This window comes from Zalophus californianus, chromosome 5 (assembly GCF_009762305.2).
Source record: "Zalophus californianus isolate mZalCal1 chromosome 5, mZalCal1.pri.v2, whole genome shotgun sequence".
NCBI lineage: Eukaryota > Metazoa > Chordata > Mammalia > Carnivora > Otariidae > Zalophus > Zalophus californianus.
The window spans coordinates 111344999-111361657 of NC_045599.1; the positions used below are offsets into that span (position 1 = coordinate 111344999).

Here is a 16659-nt window from a genome sequence, read left to right on the forward strand (position 1 = left end):
CTGCAGACTCTCCAGTACCCCTGGCATCAAGAATCCATGCCCTGGACCAGCTCAGGAGCATTGGCAAAAGGAAAATGACACTGTGTCCCGTTCACCATCGCCCCCTGCCTGGCCTACCCTTTATGGGCTCCCCGTTTGCATTAGGGAAATTCTTTCTCTAAAGATTTGTAGACTTTCTCCAGGTCCCACTGTATGTTGGCTGGGTGAGCTACTCTTGGTGTGTGCGTGTGTTTATGGGGCAGGGTGGGGGTGGGGGAGTGCTTCCCTTCTGTGTCTCTTGCTCCAGAGTTGCCTGCAAGGAAAGCTGTGATGGCTGAAGGTTCTCTCTTGGTCACCTCGCTCCAGAGAGCAGAAGTTCTAAAATTCATGCTTGTGCAACATCATCTAGGGAGTGTTTTTTTTTTTCAATTAAGAACTCATTTATTACGCTCTATTAAACCAGTGATCTACTGACACAAGATATGAACATAAAGTACAATTTAGTGTTTAAAATAGTACAGTGAATTAAATTTATCATGGACTGTTAGCTCATTGGAAGAGTTGACAAAGATGATTTTTTTTGTGCAACCCAAGAAGAGTGTCTTATATGAACTTCCACTAAAGAAGAAATATGAAGTGAAAAAAAGTGGAATGCCAACAACTTAGTATGAGAAACTACATTATAGAACCATTATTCTGCCTCATAAAACTGGAAAACAGGAGAGAAGGAAAACATATTACATGTACATTGGTGGAAGACAGTAACATCATTCATTCAGTTAGTATTTGTGACACACCTGCTATGTGCTCTCTGCTAAGTGCTAACAACGGGGAGTGTGATTTTAAAGAGACCTGCTCCTGGGTGTCACCTCCAAAGTGTATTATTCAGAAGGTCTTGAGTGAGGCCTAGAATTGGCATTTTTTATGAAGTATTTTATTTTAATTAGCATACAGTGTTGTATTAGTTTCAGGTGTACAATGGAGTGATTCAACAATCCTGTACATTATTCAGTGCTCATCACGATAAGTGTACTCTTAATCCCCTTCACATATTTCACCCATCCCCTATCCACTCCCCTCTGGTACACCATTAGTTTGCTCTCTGTAGTAAGAGTCTGTTTCTTGGTTTCTCTCACTCTCTCTCTCTCCTTTGAATTGGCATTTTTAACCAGCACCTCAGGCAATTCTGAACCAGGTGGTCCAAGGGCTGTACTTTGAGAAATACTAGAGAGGCTGGCTCACCAGAATCACTTGGAGGAGAGGGTTTTGTTGTTTTCAAAAACATTTTGGTGAAATTCATATGGCATACAGAAAGGTCCATGTGCTACAGCTCAACTAGTTTTCACAAACCAACTATACCGTGTAACTGGCACCTATACCAAGGATCACCATATGTAACTGGCACCTATACCAAGGATCACCATATGACCAGCTTCTCAGGAGCACACTCATCACAGGGAGATTTTTATGCAGATTCTCATGTGCCTCCAGAACTACTGAGTCATACTCTCTGAGGGTAGAGCCTGGCATTCTGTATTTTAAAACTCCCTCCAGCTGATCCTGATATTCAGCCAGGTCTGGGAATTCCTAGACGATCTAGATCATCTTCAATATCCCATCCAGTAACGACCTACTACAACAGAATTGCCCACAGCAAAGAGTTTTAGATCTAAGGTGTGACAGACTCTTAGAATCTTGAAATTCTATGTGCCTCAGGCTTCCTGGTGCTTCTTTCTCCTCTTGGCTTTTGTTCTCTCTCTTCAACAATCTGGGGTATCTGGGGCCTATACAGCTCCTCCCCTTGCCTGACCACTGATAAGCTTATTCACACTGAGGTTTTAGGGATTTAACAACTGAACTCATTTCTGGGGAGGGTAGTGCTTAATATACATAACTCAGCATTCCCCAAGGCGGGCTGCAGAATGCTATTTCCTAGGGCTTGGAAGAGGTAGTCCACATAAGATGGTTCCATGGTTAAATAAGCTGGAGAAAGTCAAGTTGAAGTGGAGCCTCCTGATTCTGCAACTATGAGCTAGCAGCTGCTACGGGGGGGTGGGGGGGCACATGCAGGACTTCCCAGAACTTTGCACCCCTTCCTTGATCGCAGTGCCTCTCGACCTCTCAGCAACGCTTCATCTGGTTACATGCTTCTCAAATGGTTACACTCCTAATTGCAAAGGGGAGATCTTGAGGCAAATGACCTTTGTGGTATTCCTGAAATCACACATATATGCAGAATCCTCTTCAATTCTGCTTCCTTCTTTCCCCCGGTGATGTCAGAAATAACACAGAAACTATGTAGGATAGAAATTTTGATTTCCACACATTTCATCAGTAACATTTCTGGCTTGATCCTTGCTTTCTTAATGGGCTCAAGCTCATAGTTCCTGACTCAAGCTGGGACCCAAGGCAAGGGTCTTTGGGGCCAAAAGAAGGTGTGCAGTGTGATGGCCTCTGTCTGGCTGCATGATCCTGGACAGGTAACCCCCACCCACCAAGAAGCCTCACTTCTTCATCTATAAAATGTGAGCAATGTCACCCAAGGGTTGAATGAGACAAAGTCAGTTGGAGGACTTTGTGGGGACCACTTCATGGAGAGCTGACATCTCTGGTTGCTTCTACAGGTACTGCCACAAGATTCAGCGGACGAAGCTTTGGGCGGTACAGCCTTCCTGAGGCACAGAACTGGTACATCCATTTCCACCTGAAAACACTCCAATCACAGGCTATTCTCCTGTTCAGCAATGAGACAGTATACGTCTCCCTGAAGGTAAGGCACTGCCAGCCTGAGAGATTTCACGTGGGCATGCCAGGCTAGGGAGGTGGGGACAGCCTGAGGAACAGCCATGAAGCCCAATTTCTGGCAAAGAAAACCCTGCGTGGTTTTCAGGGATGCTGGTGTGACTATTGGGTTAAGACACAAGACTTTCCGGGGCACCTGGGTGGCTCGGTCGTTAAGCGTCTGCCTCCGGCTCAGGTCATGATCCCAGAGTCCTGGGATCGAGCCCCGCATCGGGCTCCTTGCTCAGCGGGAAGCTGCTTCTCGCTCTCCCACTCCCCCTGCTTGTGTTCCCTCTCTCACTGTGTTTCTCTCTGTCAAGTAAATAAATAAAATCTTAAAAAAAGAAAAAGACAAAAGACTTTCCAGTTGTGATGGCCCAAGCCCTGGACCTGGAGATATATATAGCCAAAGACAACCAGAGGTTGGGCTGCTCTGTGGGAGGAGAGAGAGCCTCTGAAGATAGAGGGAGAAATGGGAGGCCACCTAGTCATGGTGGGTTTGTTTTGTTTTATCACTTTTGCTGAGTACCAAACCAGTGTTTTCCAAGATGTGTGGAAGGCTGGCTATCACTGGGGTGCTCAAGACTACAAACCCGGCATTAAGTTACATGGAATCACATGGAAAAAAAATGAATTTTCTTTCTCATGGTCTTTCAGTCCTACTGATTACATCTTATAGAATATCTCAGTTTGCCTGTCTGATTTTAACACCTCCAACACAAAAGCCAGTCTCCCACTTTGACAAAGAACAAGCAGACTTTGGCAGCTAGTTAGAAATTAATTATTCAATAAATATTTATTGAGCATCTGCTAAGTGATAGGCACTGTTCTAGATGCTTGGGTCTCATCAGTGAATAATACAAAAATCCCTCTGAGAGCTTTCACCCTACAGGGGAAGACTGACAATAAACATAAAAATAATAACTCAAAATTATAGTTTGTCCAAATGTGATAAGTGCTTTGGCTTTAAAAGAAAAGGTTAAGGGGGATCAGGACTGTGGGAAGTTGGTATTTTAAGTAAGGTGATCAGGGAAAGCTTCACTGAGCTGGTAACTGAACCAGAATATGAAGGGGGTAAGGGAATTAGCTAGGTAGACATCTGAGGAACAGCATTCTAGGTAGAGGGAATAGCAATGTAAAAACCTCTTGGTAGGAGAATGCTTTGCATGTTTAAGGAACAGTCGAGCTGTGTATATGGACTGAGTAAAGTAAGCAAGGGAGACAGTAGTAGTAGGAGTTGAGGTCAGAGATACAATGGGATGAGGGAGTTCTATAAAGTTCTCATAGGCCATTGAAGGACTTTGGCTTTTGTTGTGAGCAAAACGGAGGGCATGAGAAGGTTTGAGCAGAGAACTGACATGACGTAACATATTCAGAAGGGTCGTCATGGCTCCTGTGTTGATAAACAACTTTAGAGAAACAAGGATAAAAGCAGAGACCCAACCAAGAGGGTACTTCGATAATTCAGGTGAGAGATGGTGGTGGTCTAGATCAGGGTAATGACAGTGAACTGGGAAGAAGAACTGAGATTATAGATAGATTCTTGAAGGTAAAAAACAACAGGACTTCCTGATGAATTTAATGAAGGCTGGGAGGGAAAGCAAGGAGTAAGATTTGGGCCTGAGTAATTAGAAGGAATGGAGCTGCTGCCAACAGACCTGGGGAAGGCTATGGGTAGAGCAGGTTTGGGGGAAGATCATAAGTTCAGTTTTGGAGATATAAGTTTAAGATGACTATTAGACTTACAAGTGGAGCTGGATAAACAAGCCTAGTGTCTGTGAGAAAGGTCTGGGATAGAGATGAAGATCTGGGAGCCTTCAGCATATACTTAGTATTGAAAGCCATGAAACTGGATGAGATCACCAAGGAGTATAGATTGAAAAGAGAGTAGACCCAAGGATTCATCCATGTGACACTCCAAATTGAGATATCTGGGGGAAGAGAAGGATCCAACAAAGGAGACCAAAAAGGTGCAACCAGTGATGTTGGAGGAAAACCAAGAGTATTGTATCCAGGAAGCTGAACGAAGAACATGTACCACGAAGGAAGGAGTGACCAGCTGATAACGTGCTGCTGAGAGGTCAAGTGAGATGGGAAGTGATATTAATCATTGGACGTGGCAACACAGAGGCCATTAAATACCCTGACACCAGTGGTTTCAGTATTGTGGTGGTTCGGTGGGTTGGGGGTAGAATTTTGCTGCAAAGAGGGAGCAAAGAAAGAAGGTGATTTCTGGTGGGAGAAGTGGGTTCAAGACAACTTTTTAAAGGATTAGAGCAATAACATCATGTTTGTGTGATGACTGGAATGGTACAGTAGAGAATGAACAAACAAAGATGTAGGGAAGAGAAAGGAGGTCAATGGAAACTTGTCCTTGAGGAGGTAAAACCAAGTACATGAATGGAGAGACTGGCTTCCACCAAAGCGTATAGATATGATGGTAAGAGTGCCTGCAAGTCCCCACCTGATTGCTGAGAGCGAGGATGGGGAGGAGAGCATCAGGGGTTTGAGGAGAGAGAGGTTGTGAAAATAGTCATCTGGGAGAGTAAACCAAGGAAGATAGCACCATAATTAGGCACCACAAAGGGCTCATTTGAAACTTGCAGTCATGAAATTAAAGGGAGATCAATAAGCAAGGCTGCATGTTTTTCTCCAGCTATGTTCAGCTCAATGATGCTCACATACAGCAGAGGGAGAGTTGGATTTTACCAGATTTGTATGTTTGCCAAATGAGTTCTACCAAGTAAGTGAGGACAGGAGTTTGGCTATGGAATTTAAGCTGGACAAGGAGAGAGGTGAGAACCTTACAGAGGCTGACAGACAATGAAAAGACGGTGGGACCAATGGATTTATGGTCTTAGCTAAGTGAAAGGAGTGATTTAAGGACAACGTTTTGAGTCTACATACTGTAATAATAGTAAGTTTCCTTTTACGTAAATAACTGTATAGCTAGTATTCAACCAGGACAAAAATTGGGAAGGTGATGTACAAATGGCTAACTTCTGTAAAACAGTGAACTGGATTTTCAAATTTCACCCAGAGAAAGCTCTACACAACCCAGAGTGACCACAGTAGTCCTACCTCTTGGGCTAAGGTAAACTAAAATGATTTAACCCAGTGGTTCTCAGATTTGTTGATTTCAGGACTTTTTCACACTCTTAAAAATAATTGAAGATCCTAGGGAAGTTTTGTTTATGTGGGTTAGAGCTATCAGTATTTTCAGTATTAGAAATTAAAACTGAGAAATGTTAAAATCTTTATTTATTCATTTAAAAATAGCAAGAAACCTATTATATGTTGACATAAATACCATATTATTGTGAACAATAATTACATTTTCCAAAATTAAGAAAAAAGAAAAGTAACACTGTTTTACATTTTTGCGAATCTCTCTTATGTATGGCTTTATAGTAGACAGCCGGATTTTCACATCTACTTCTGCGTTCATCTGTTATGATAGCACATGTCTGGAAATCACTGCATATTTGTGAGAGATAGAGTAGAAAAGGCAAATAATGTTTTAGGATTATTATAAAAATGGTTTCCCCTTGTGGGTCCCCTGGAAAGGTCTTGGAGACCCACTTTGAGAACTGCAGAACTGTTGAATAAGAGAGTGGGAGGGAGGGAGGTTTTTGGTGTCCTTGAGCACCAAATTTGGGAGCACAGAACATGGGGAGAGGCCTACAAAGAAGAATCCAGAAGAGACAGTCTTGGTCAGCAAGGCTTCTCTGGGCCTCAGTTTCCTCATCTGTGAAATGGAGATGCCATCCCTGCCTGGACCATCCCATGGAATATGGTAAGGGCCAAATGGGACCATAGACAGAACAGCACTTTGAGGGCATTAATACTCTACAAAGACAATGCTTAGAACAGCCTTGAAAATCCCCAAACACTGCCTCTCCCACCCATGAAAATACAACCAACATTCTTTGCACTGGTAGCCTGTTAGCAGTACTTTTTATAAGGACTTCTTGGCTTTGCTGATGGCCATCTGGGTTTTCTTTGCAGCTGGCTGATGGAGTGCTCCAGCTGGAATACCGCTGCCCAGGTGGTTTCTATGGAAATCTTTCCTCTGGGCTCCATGTGAATGACCAAGAGTGGCACTCCATTGTGGTGGAGGAGACAGACACTTCCATTCGCCTGTTGGTTGACAGCTCAGGCAACGCCTCCCTTGTGCTCCCAGAGAATTGCCAGGGTCTCAGGCCTGAAGGAGACCTCTTTCTGGGTGGCCTTGTTCTCTTGCATTCTTCCCCAATTGTGTCCCAGGGTTTTGAAGGCTGCCTGGATGCGGTTGTGATCAATGGAGAGGCGCTGGAGCTGCTGGTCCATGGCAAGAAGGCATCAGGCTTGCAAGAGAGGCAGGCCCTCACCCAGTGCTGCTCACACAGCAATGACTGTAGCCAAAACCCATGTCTCAATGGTGGCAAGTGCTCACAGACCCACGAGGCAGGTAAGGGCTGAAAGTAACTCCAAGGCTTATCCCAGAAGGCTCTTCAGAAGACCCCAGCAATCATGTATCACTGGAGAGTTTACCAAGTATATTCCTTCAGCACAGCCCCATGAGGGACAGAGGGGTTGAAAGAAAGCCGTCAATGGCTCCATTTTACAGCATAGGAAACTGCTGGGCTACGTAAGGGATACCCAGATGGGTGAAGGAACTCATCCAGGGCCACATGGCTGTTAAGTGAGAGAGGTGCCTTTGGAGTGCAGATCTCAGTGGAGCACCCCTCCCCCTGATGCCAAATGTCTCTTTCTTCCCCTTACTATCTCATGAGTAATGGGTTGGGATCCACTAGGTTTACACTAAGGGAAGCCAGGAGTCTTTGTTCTCCCTCACCAAGGACTGACTTTCTACTTGTATGGATGGGGGACCAGCATGAACAGGGACCTCTGGTGCCACAGGTTAAGTTCATCACACACCTTACTATTATGATCGGTCTATGCCAGGTTTCTCTTTTATATTCCCCTTTACTCTATACTCAGCTGCCTTTCCCTCCCCCAAACGCATAGGCAAACATTTAAAGTTTTTAAATGAATTCTTGCAAAATGTACATTACTGGTTTTACACATGCTTGAATTTCTAATCATAGAAGTGATATACAATTTTTTATAGTTTTCCATCCACACTGCCACAATTCATATTCATTGCTTTTACTGTGGCTCTGTACCCCAACGTGTGTGCACGCACTCACATCTTCCCTCTCTCCTAGCACTGAACACCCTGGTGGCTTCAACACCCCACCTCCATCAACAATGCTGCATGAATATCCTCATGCACATCTTCTTGTGAACCTGCACGAGAACTTCCTTCACACACACACACCACGCTCAGGGACGGAACTCACATACCCAGAGGATGTAAATCATTATTTTGACTAACTAGGGCCAAATTGCTCTTCAGCATGGCCACAGCAGCTGCACTTCCACCAGCAATGCAGGAGGATCCGGTATCTCTGCTAACACTCGGCATTATCCCGTTTTCTCATTTTTGCCTGGATAATAGTACTGTCGTTTCCATCTGCAGAATATCTAAGGGGTCCATCACTTCTGTCTGTCCGCACTACCAGGCAGCTGTCATCTCTCACCCTTGGGCCAGCTGTCTCCCTGCTCTCTCCCTTCTCCCCCTCCACCTGTGCCTTCCAGCAGGGCACCAGAGTGACCTTTATACAAAGCAGGTCTGAGTGTATCACTTTCCTGCTTGGAACCTTGCAGTGGGTTCCCCTTGCTGTTAAGATAGAGTCCTAATTCCTAATTCCTGCATCTGGCTCATAAGGACGCTCTGGCCCCTCCCACCTCCCTGGCCCTGCAGTCCCCACTCTCCCTTGGCCCGCTAGGCTCTGTCATTTTATGATAATTACTAATATACTGATAGTATACACAGTTGGTTCGATAGGTTTGAATCCCAAATTTGCCATTTACTTGTTGGGTGATCTTGGGCAAATGTCATGCATTCTCTGTGCCTCATCTCCTCCCCTGCCATCAACTTGTACCTGTCCCCTGATGAGGACAACAGTAACCAATTTCAGAGTTGTCATGAGGCTCAAATGGGCTGACACATGCAGATTGTTAGCATGGTGCCTAGCACTAAATAAGTGTTGTCTAGGATGATTACTATTCTTTAGATGCCTGTTCTCTGTAGACTATACGTGGTTTGAGGCCAGGATCATGTCTTCTTGTCCAGCAGGGCACCAGTGCCCCGCATGGTGCTTGTCACAGAAGGAGGCACTCAGTAACTCAACATGGACACGCGGATCTGCAGACACGCCGAGGCCCCCCCTCTGTCCTGGAGGGCCTCTCAGCCTGCAGCTGCCTGACTCTCTTCCCCCCTGCCCTCCCTCCCAGGCTATATCTGCAAGTGTCCCCCCCAGTTCTCCGGGAGGCACTGTGAACAAAGAAGGGAGAACTGCACTTCAACACCCTGCCTGGAAGGTGGCACTTGCATCTTGTCCCCTGAAGGCGCCTCCTGTAACTGCCCTCACCCTTATATGGGAGACAGGTAAGCACAGGGGAGGCCACCTGCCTTTGGCTCCTCACCCTGGGTTTGGCACCATTAGGGAATGATCTCCACACTCTGATCTCCAGAGAAGCCAATGGGAGACCAGGAGCTCAGTGCTCCAGCGACCTGGCTTCTTGGCCTTTTCCACGTGCCGAGGCTTCTCCCTCCAACCACCTGCATCAGAACACTCAGGGAAGGAGGGTTCTTACTTCCCAGAAAGTGGACTGGGGACAATGACTCCACTAGGTACAAACACTGCTGTGGGTCTCAAACCCCACTGAAAGCTACCTGTGCCTTGTATTATGCTGGCCTGGGGGATTGCAAGAATCCTTAGATCCCTAGAATCCTAGAGGTAAAGAGGTTTGGTAATTATCTGGTTTTATGGCTCCCCAGTTTAGGAGCCTTTAAAAAAATCATCAGGGATACTTGTGAAAAATACAGACTTCTGGACCAACTATATCAGAATCTCCAAGGAATGAGGCCTGGGATTCTATCTATAACAAGCTCTCAAGTGATCCCCTTGCTGTCAGCGTGTGCATAAGAGAGCCAATGATGTAGTCCACCCACTCACTTTACAGATGGGAAAACTGAGGCCCAGAAAAGGAAAGGGCTTGTCCAAATCCCCCCATATGTTTGTGACCCAAGTCCTTTCTCTCACACCTGGCATTTCTGGCCCCACTGCATACCTCGCTCTGCAGTCGATGTGTTGGCAGGATACTTCCTGGCTGAAAGTGGTGGTGTTTGCAATTTAAAAGAGGAACGTGGGGCGCCTGGGTGGCTCAGTCGTTAAGCGTCTGCCTTCGGCTCAGGTCATGATCCCAGAGTCTTGGGATCGAGCCCCGCGTCGGGCTCCCTGCTCGGCAGGAAGCCTGCTTCGCTTCTCCCTCTCCCACTCCTCCTGCTTGTGTTCCCTCTCTCACTGTGTCTCTCTCTGTCAAATAAATAAGATAAAATCTTTAAAAAAATAAAAATAAATAAAAAAAAATAAAAGAGGAACGTGGGAAGGACAATGTCTAACCCAAAAGGACAAAGTGTTGGTGGTGAAATTGTAGACACTGGGACTCAAGTAGAATGAAGGGAGCCTTTCTTAATATCCCTCAAAAGTGAATGAAACTGGGGGCGCCTGGGTGGCTCAGTCGTTAAGCGTCTGCCTTCGGCTCAGGTCATGATCCCAGGGTCCTGGGATCGAGCCCCGCATCGGGCTCCCTGCTCGGCGGGAAGCCTGCTTCTCCTTCTCCCACTCCCCCTGCTTGTGTTCCCTCTCTCGCTGTGTCTCTCTCTGTCAAAAAATAAATTAAAAAAATCTTTAAAAAAAAAAAAAAGTGAATGAAACTGGCCACGGAAGTCTCCTAGGAGCCTTACACCATGGAATGCCAAGCTGATGGTGACCTGGGAGGTCATACAATTCCAAGTGCTCACTCTGAACAGTTGTCCGATAGAAGGTCTGTGCAAGACCATGCTGGGTTCCTATGATCTCCTGAAGAACAGTGGGCAACGCTGGTGCCCAGCTGTCATGGCTGGGTGCTGCTGACTTGTATCTGGGACTCTGACATTAATGCTGAGGACAGCTGGGTATGTTGGCTGCCTCCACCACAATATGTGGTTGCAAATCTCACCCCAGTGGTGGAGTGTATATCCAATGCCTAGATCACACAAATGGGAAATAACGGAAGTGCCAAGAGTCTGGATTCCAAATGGTCATGAATGAAGTTGAAACTGACTGCCACACCTTCCTCATAGAAGATGGAAGGCTCTGATGTTGATATGTGTGATTGTTATCATCCATTTTCTTTTCTTTTTTTTTGGTTGAAAATTGGAGAAGGTAGGCTTGAGTGCAGAGGTCTATAAATCTTTGTGAGAGGGGACATGGAAAGGGAAGTATACTGACTACTTCTCTGTCTCTGCAGGTGTGAAATGGAAGCAAGGGGCTGCTCAGAAGGACATTGCCTAGTCACCCCTGAGATCACAAGGGGTGACTGGGGGCAGCAGGAGATTCTGATCATCATAGTGGCCCTGCTGTTTATCATTTTAAGCACCGTCGGGCTCCTCTTCTACTGCCGCCGTTGCAAGTCCCACAAGCCCGTGGCCATGGAGGACCCAGACCTCCTGGCCAGGAGTGTTGGTGTTGACACCCAAACTATGCCTGCCATCGAGCTCAACCCGCTGAGCACCAGCTCCTGCAACAACCTGAACCAACTGGAGCCCAGCAAGACCTCAGTTCCAAATGAATTTGTCACTTTTGGACCCAGCTCTAAGCAGCGGCCAGTGGTCTGCAGTGTGCCTCCCAGACTCCCACCAGCTGTGGTCCCTTCCCACTCTGACAACGAGCCCGTCATTAAGAGGACATGGTCAGGCGAAGAGATGGGTCAGTATAGCCAGAGGCCCTTAGCCTCTGGAATTGATGGTATAGGTGGTAGACCTAAACACTCCATTAGGTGAGGCCACCATCCCGTCTAATCCCTTGGGATAGGATATGAAGGGATGTGCTCAAGGTCACAGTGCACTGGTGGGCTGGACCAGATGCCAGGTCTCTGAACTCAGAATCTGTGGCTCATTCCACTGCACCATGATCCCCTCCTCTAAATTCCAACTCACTCCATAGGATTGATATCTACGGGAGAAACCTAAAGACCCTGGATAGGGGTAAATGGGATCCCTGGGGTGAAATGGGGGGCTTCTGCTCCTTTGTGCTTTTCTGGGAAAGGAAAGAGCAGTAGTCCAAGCTTTTGGCCACCCAGTCTGGAGGTATGACAACCTTGGGCCAGACCTGACTGACCTAGAGGAGGGGTCTTCACCTCACTCTCATCTTTGGCTCAAAAGGAGGTGAATTTGTAAAGCACTTTATATTTTCTGGCTTATTCACCAATAGTCAAAAAAGGTATTTTCATAAACTTTTTGCTGATAGGGTAATTGGGGCCCATAAAGACACAGTAACTTGTTCTAACTCACCCAACTATTCAGTAGCAGGGACAGAGAAGGACCAAGGAAGCCTGGTCTCCAATCTTCCAAGCCACATCTCATTTAATCACCCTCTGAAACAGATGCCATCACACTCCCCCAGTCCAAACTGTGTGTCCATTTCCTTCTGTTAAGGACACATAAGTCACTACTCGGAGTTGGGATGGAGTTGCTGTTCCCAGCAGAGGCGAGCAGGCTACATGGAGTCATCCATATTCTTCCCTTATTCACTGACTCTTAGATCATTGGCACAGATTAGCAATATGAGCTGGCTTTGGGTTAAACCTCTGGCCTTGAAGGTGGCCCCATTGAATTCTAGATATCAATCTAAGCTACCAGAGGCAACACACATCGATGGCCACATACCCACCCACTCTTTTGCCTGTTTCTACCACCTGCTGAATTATGTATAGCAGCTATAAGGCCTGCTGAAACCTTCACCAGGGAAACTCAGCGCTCACCTCATCTTGTCATTTTCAGTGTGCCCAGGCGGAGCTACAGTCTGGCCCCCTACTTACTCCAGGAAGGAATGCTGGGAATACCCCCACTCGGAAGTGACCCCTGGCCCTCTGCCGCCGTCGCCTCACCACCACCAGATCCCACCCGTGATGCCGGACTCCACTGGCCTCTATGGGGGCTTCCCCTTCCCACTGGAGCTGGAAAACAAGCGGGCACCCCTCCCACCCCGTTACAGCAACCAGAACCTGGAAGATCTGATGCCCCCACGGCCCCCCAGTCCCCGGGAACGTCTGCTGGCCCCCTGTCTCAACGAGTACACGGCCATCAGCTACTACCACTCACAGTTCCGGCAGGGAGGGGGAGGGCCCTGCCTGGCAGAGGGGGGCTACAAAGGGGTGAGTATGCGCCTCAGCCGGGCTGGGCCCTCTTATGCTGACTGTGAGGTTGGGGGCGGGCATCTCACAGGGCGGGGCCAGACCCACGCTCCCCCCAACTATGAGGGCTCTGATATGGTGGAGAGTGATTATGGGAGCTGTGAGGAGGTTATGTTCTAGCTGTCCTCAGAGGAAGGCAGGGAGGAAGCCAAGGACTTGGAGGAGTGAGTTGAGCATGGCTGGAAAAGTGGGAGGGAAGCCCCCATCCCCAGTCCAGGCTGCCATACCTTGAAATGTGCCCTTGCAGACCCCCAGCGAGTCCCTGAGGATGGAGAGAAGCTGAGGGTGGAGCTCCAAAAACAGCACGAGGGCCCTCGGAAGGAAGGGGATGTACAGAACAGTTAACCCTGGGAAACCAGGACAAACTGATTCCTGGGAGGGGCAAGAAGCAGTCTGTCTCACTGCCTGCCATCCCTCAGTCCCCAGGGAGGTGGCTCTGTCAGGGAGCATTCTGACAACTGCCCATAGCTCCATTCTGGAGGCTGTCCACCTGACAGGCACCTTCTACATCAGCTACAGAGACAAGGTCCAGGGTCCTCTAACCCCGGAGAGCCACAAGGCATCCTCTAGGGGCTGAGAGGTGAGCAGCAGGTGGGCAGGTCACCAAGTCACCTGTGCACTCTGCCTCATTCACATGTAATTGCAGCGTCTGCTCCGTGTGAGGCACTGTGCTAGGCCTGGGGCAACAAGGGCTCCTGAGGAGCATCACTTGTCCTCAGTCTCCTGGTGCCCCACTCCTCTAATGCAGAGTCCAAGGAACTTGCTCTGCCTCATTAAGTCATATGACTTTCCACCAGCCAGGGCCTGCCAGGATTCCTGCAGCCCTGAACCTTCTTGGTTAAGGAATTCAGACCTCATGGAACTCTGGGTTCTTCAGCCCAAGTTTCTCAAGCACTTTGGGCCAAAGGCAGGGAGGACCTAATTCTTCATTTTTTAAAATTCTTAGGCACTTTTCAACCTTGCTGTCTGGATGAGTTGCCCCAAAGGGATTTTTCTTCCCTAGACACAAGGAACTAAGAACTCCCCATTCAGGGCCTCAGGGCAGGGTGGAGGCGTGGAGCTGGACTTCAGTGTCCAGGCTGGACACTCTGCCTTTTCCTGCCCCTCCATCTCAGATGCCTGCCAATCTAAGTGTTACCTGCAGTGACTCAACCCTATGCATGGAGGGTCAATGTGGGCACATGTCTGCACATGTGGGCACCTCATGTATAGATGTGTTCACATGTGTAGAGTGTATGTAGCCAGGAGTGGCAGGGACCAGAGAATTCTGGTGGCCTTGCCACTCCCGCCCCTACCAATCCCTTTCTCCGGTCCACTGATTTTTCATTTGTGTTGTTTCTGGATGCAAAAGTCAAAAGGAAGAGCAACAGAGACTCTCACCCACAGGGTTGCTGCTTACAGAGAGGGAGCTGTGTGGGTGAGGGTGTATTCATTCAAGTGGCTGTGAGTAACTGTGTGTGTGTGTGACAGAATGCACAGCTTCACTGGCCATTTGTTGTTGTTGTTTTTTACTAATAAAGAGTCTTTTTTACGGTTATTTTGTATGTCACTTATCCTGCTTGGGGTTGGGTCAGGGGAAGGGCATGAGGGTCTATGGGCCCTGCCAAGCTGAGGTTCAAGGAATTTGGGGGCTAGACGGGACCCTTGAGGTCATCAAGCACCGTGATTCCCAAACCTAGCAAAATGGCTAAAATATAGATCTGTGAGCCCCAAAGCCAGACAAAAAATTTAGAACCTCTGGGGGCAGGGCCCAGAACACTCATCAGGGAAAACACCTCTAATTCCAACACAACTGCCCACAGTTGGTGGACAAGTCCACTAATCAGCAGGTGCGTGAATGGCTCGAGACAACACTTCAGGACTGCTGACCCTGGCCAGCACCCTCTGTACCACATAGCACTGGATGGGGAGAGTGAGCTTTATAGCACAGGCCTTGGGAAGCCAGCCCTCCTGGTGCCCGGAGCCAGCCTATGGCTACTGCTCCACAGCTCACTCCCGAGGCCCAGCTGGAGGTGAACATCACTGGGCAGCTGTGACACAGACCTTGCAGGTGACACTGAGACTGGAAAGCCCAGTCCCTGCCCTTGAGTTCCCGGTGCAGGTGGGCAGAGAAGGCACATCCATGAGAGGCACCCCAGCACACTGTGGCTCTGGGGCTGGACATGCTCTGTTCCAAACCCCCTCTGCCATACACCAGTGTGGCCTCAGGCAGGTATGAATTGGCTTCCTGTTGTTTAGAAGCATAAACAATAAATGGTGACCTTTATACTAGGAAATAATACCAGATAGTGTGTAGGTAAGATCAACTTATCAGAACTGTGCAGGAAAGCACATATAAGCTAGTCCAGTGTTGCCCTGACTTCTGTTGTTTTGCTTTTCACTTTTATGATTTTTGTTCTAATACCACCTGTATCATTATATACTTAATAATTTTCTTTTAGTGCTGTCCAACTTTTAAAAAATATTTTTATTCACCTTAAAATGACACATCCATAAACTAAAGGACTTGAAAGTTACTATTTTTTCTAGAACACATGAAAACACATAAACATTCAGACTTTTAAAATGACTGTCCAGGGTCTGCTAAATCATCTTTGGAAAATTCTGATCTAGTGCATCTTCATTCCTGATGTTCCTCAACCCAAGGCCCACAGAGGAGAAGGGTTTGTCTGAGGTCCTGCAGCTAACACTTCACAGAGATAAGACCCACATTCAGATCTGCACCCAGCCTGGTTATCTCCCTACAACACAACTTGCTCTCCATCTTCAGGAAGGGGGGAGCCTCTCTCCACCCAGCCCACCTTTCCAGAACAGGCCCCTCCTTCCCTTTGTCTTCCCGAGCCTGCACCTTCACCTGTCAACCACCAGAGGGCGCTCTGGGATCAAGACTCAACCTACTGGGCGGTGATAGACTCAAAGGTTTTCAGGGAAATTCTCCCGTCTCAAGTCCCTGGGGCTCTGGTTCCAAATGTCCCGAGTCTTACACAGCGTAAACAGTGGAAAAGAAAGGCAGAGACACAGGTTTCCTGACCTCCAGGCTGGGCATTTTTACAGTTCACCATAATCCTCTTCACTACCACTGCTCACTGGCACTTGCTATATGGCAGGTGCTGTGCAAGCACTTGACGGGTCTTGTCTCATTTAATCCTCACAGAAACCCCATGAGGTAAGTACTGTTGTCTCCATTCACAGGCAGAGGGACAGAGACACACATAAATTACGTGGTTTGTAATTTATGTTAGTGACTTAAAGTGAGGTCACCCAGTTCACGGGTGACAGGGCCAGGATTTAATCCGGGGCTGTCTGGCTCCTATCTTTGCCTTACATTTGGGTTCATGACATTGGACATCAGGGGATGGAGGAACAGCAGCAAGGAGGACTGAGAGGGCTTAGTCTAATGAGTTCACAGGCCAAGAGTGTCACCGTAATTCTAAGTGGTATTAACAAGGTGTCTGGATCCTGGGAGGTGGGGTCAGCTCAACCCCAAGCCATTCGTGTGATCCTGTTTCCAGTTCTGAGACTGGACGTTAAGAGTGCCGCAGCAACCTTGAG

General features: G+C 47.7%; 2 protein-coding genes across 6 annotated transcripts in view; one reads left to right on the plus strand and one right to left on the minus strand.

Annotated features, from left to right (window-relative positions):
- The window catches only part of FAT2 (FAT atypical cadherin 2), an 83180-nt gene extending 68547 nt beyond the window's left edge, over positions 1-14633 (plus strand). For both annotated transcript variants that reach the window (XM_027605684.2, XM_027605685.2), the window contains 5 exons: positions 2604-2749; positions 6769-7210; positions 9103-9256; positions 11164-11621; positions 12695-14633. In XM_027605684.2, the coding sequence (XP_027461485.1) occupies positions 2604-2749; positions 6769-7210; positions 9103-9256; positions 11164-11621; positions 12695-13227 (1733 nt within the window). In that variant the 3' untranslated portion in view covers positions 13228-14633. The remainder of the gene's footprint in view (positions 1-2603; positions 2750-6768; positions 7211-9102; positions 9257-11163; positions 11622-12694) is intronic.
- Positions 1-16659, minus strand: part of SLC36A1 (solute carrier family 36 member 1) — a 252623-nt gene that overhangs the window by 183566 nt on the left and 52398 nt on the right. The window contains exon 11 of one of the 4 annotated variants that reach the window (XM_027605694.2): positions 7282-7304. The exons of the other annotated variants lie outside the window; for them this stretch is intronic. Within the exon in view, the coding sequence (XP_027461495.1) occupies positions 7303-7304 (2 nt within the window). The 3' untranslated portion in view covers positions 7282-7302. Of the gene's footprint in view, positions 1-7281; positions 7305-16659 lie in introns of those variants that run through there. 4 annotated transcript variants of the gene reach the window in all.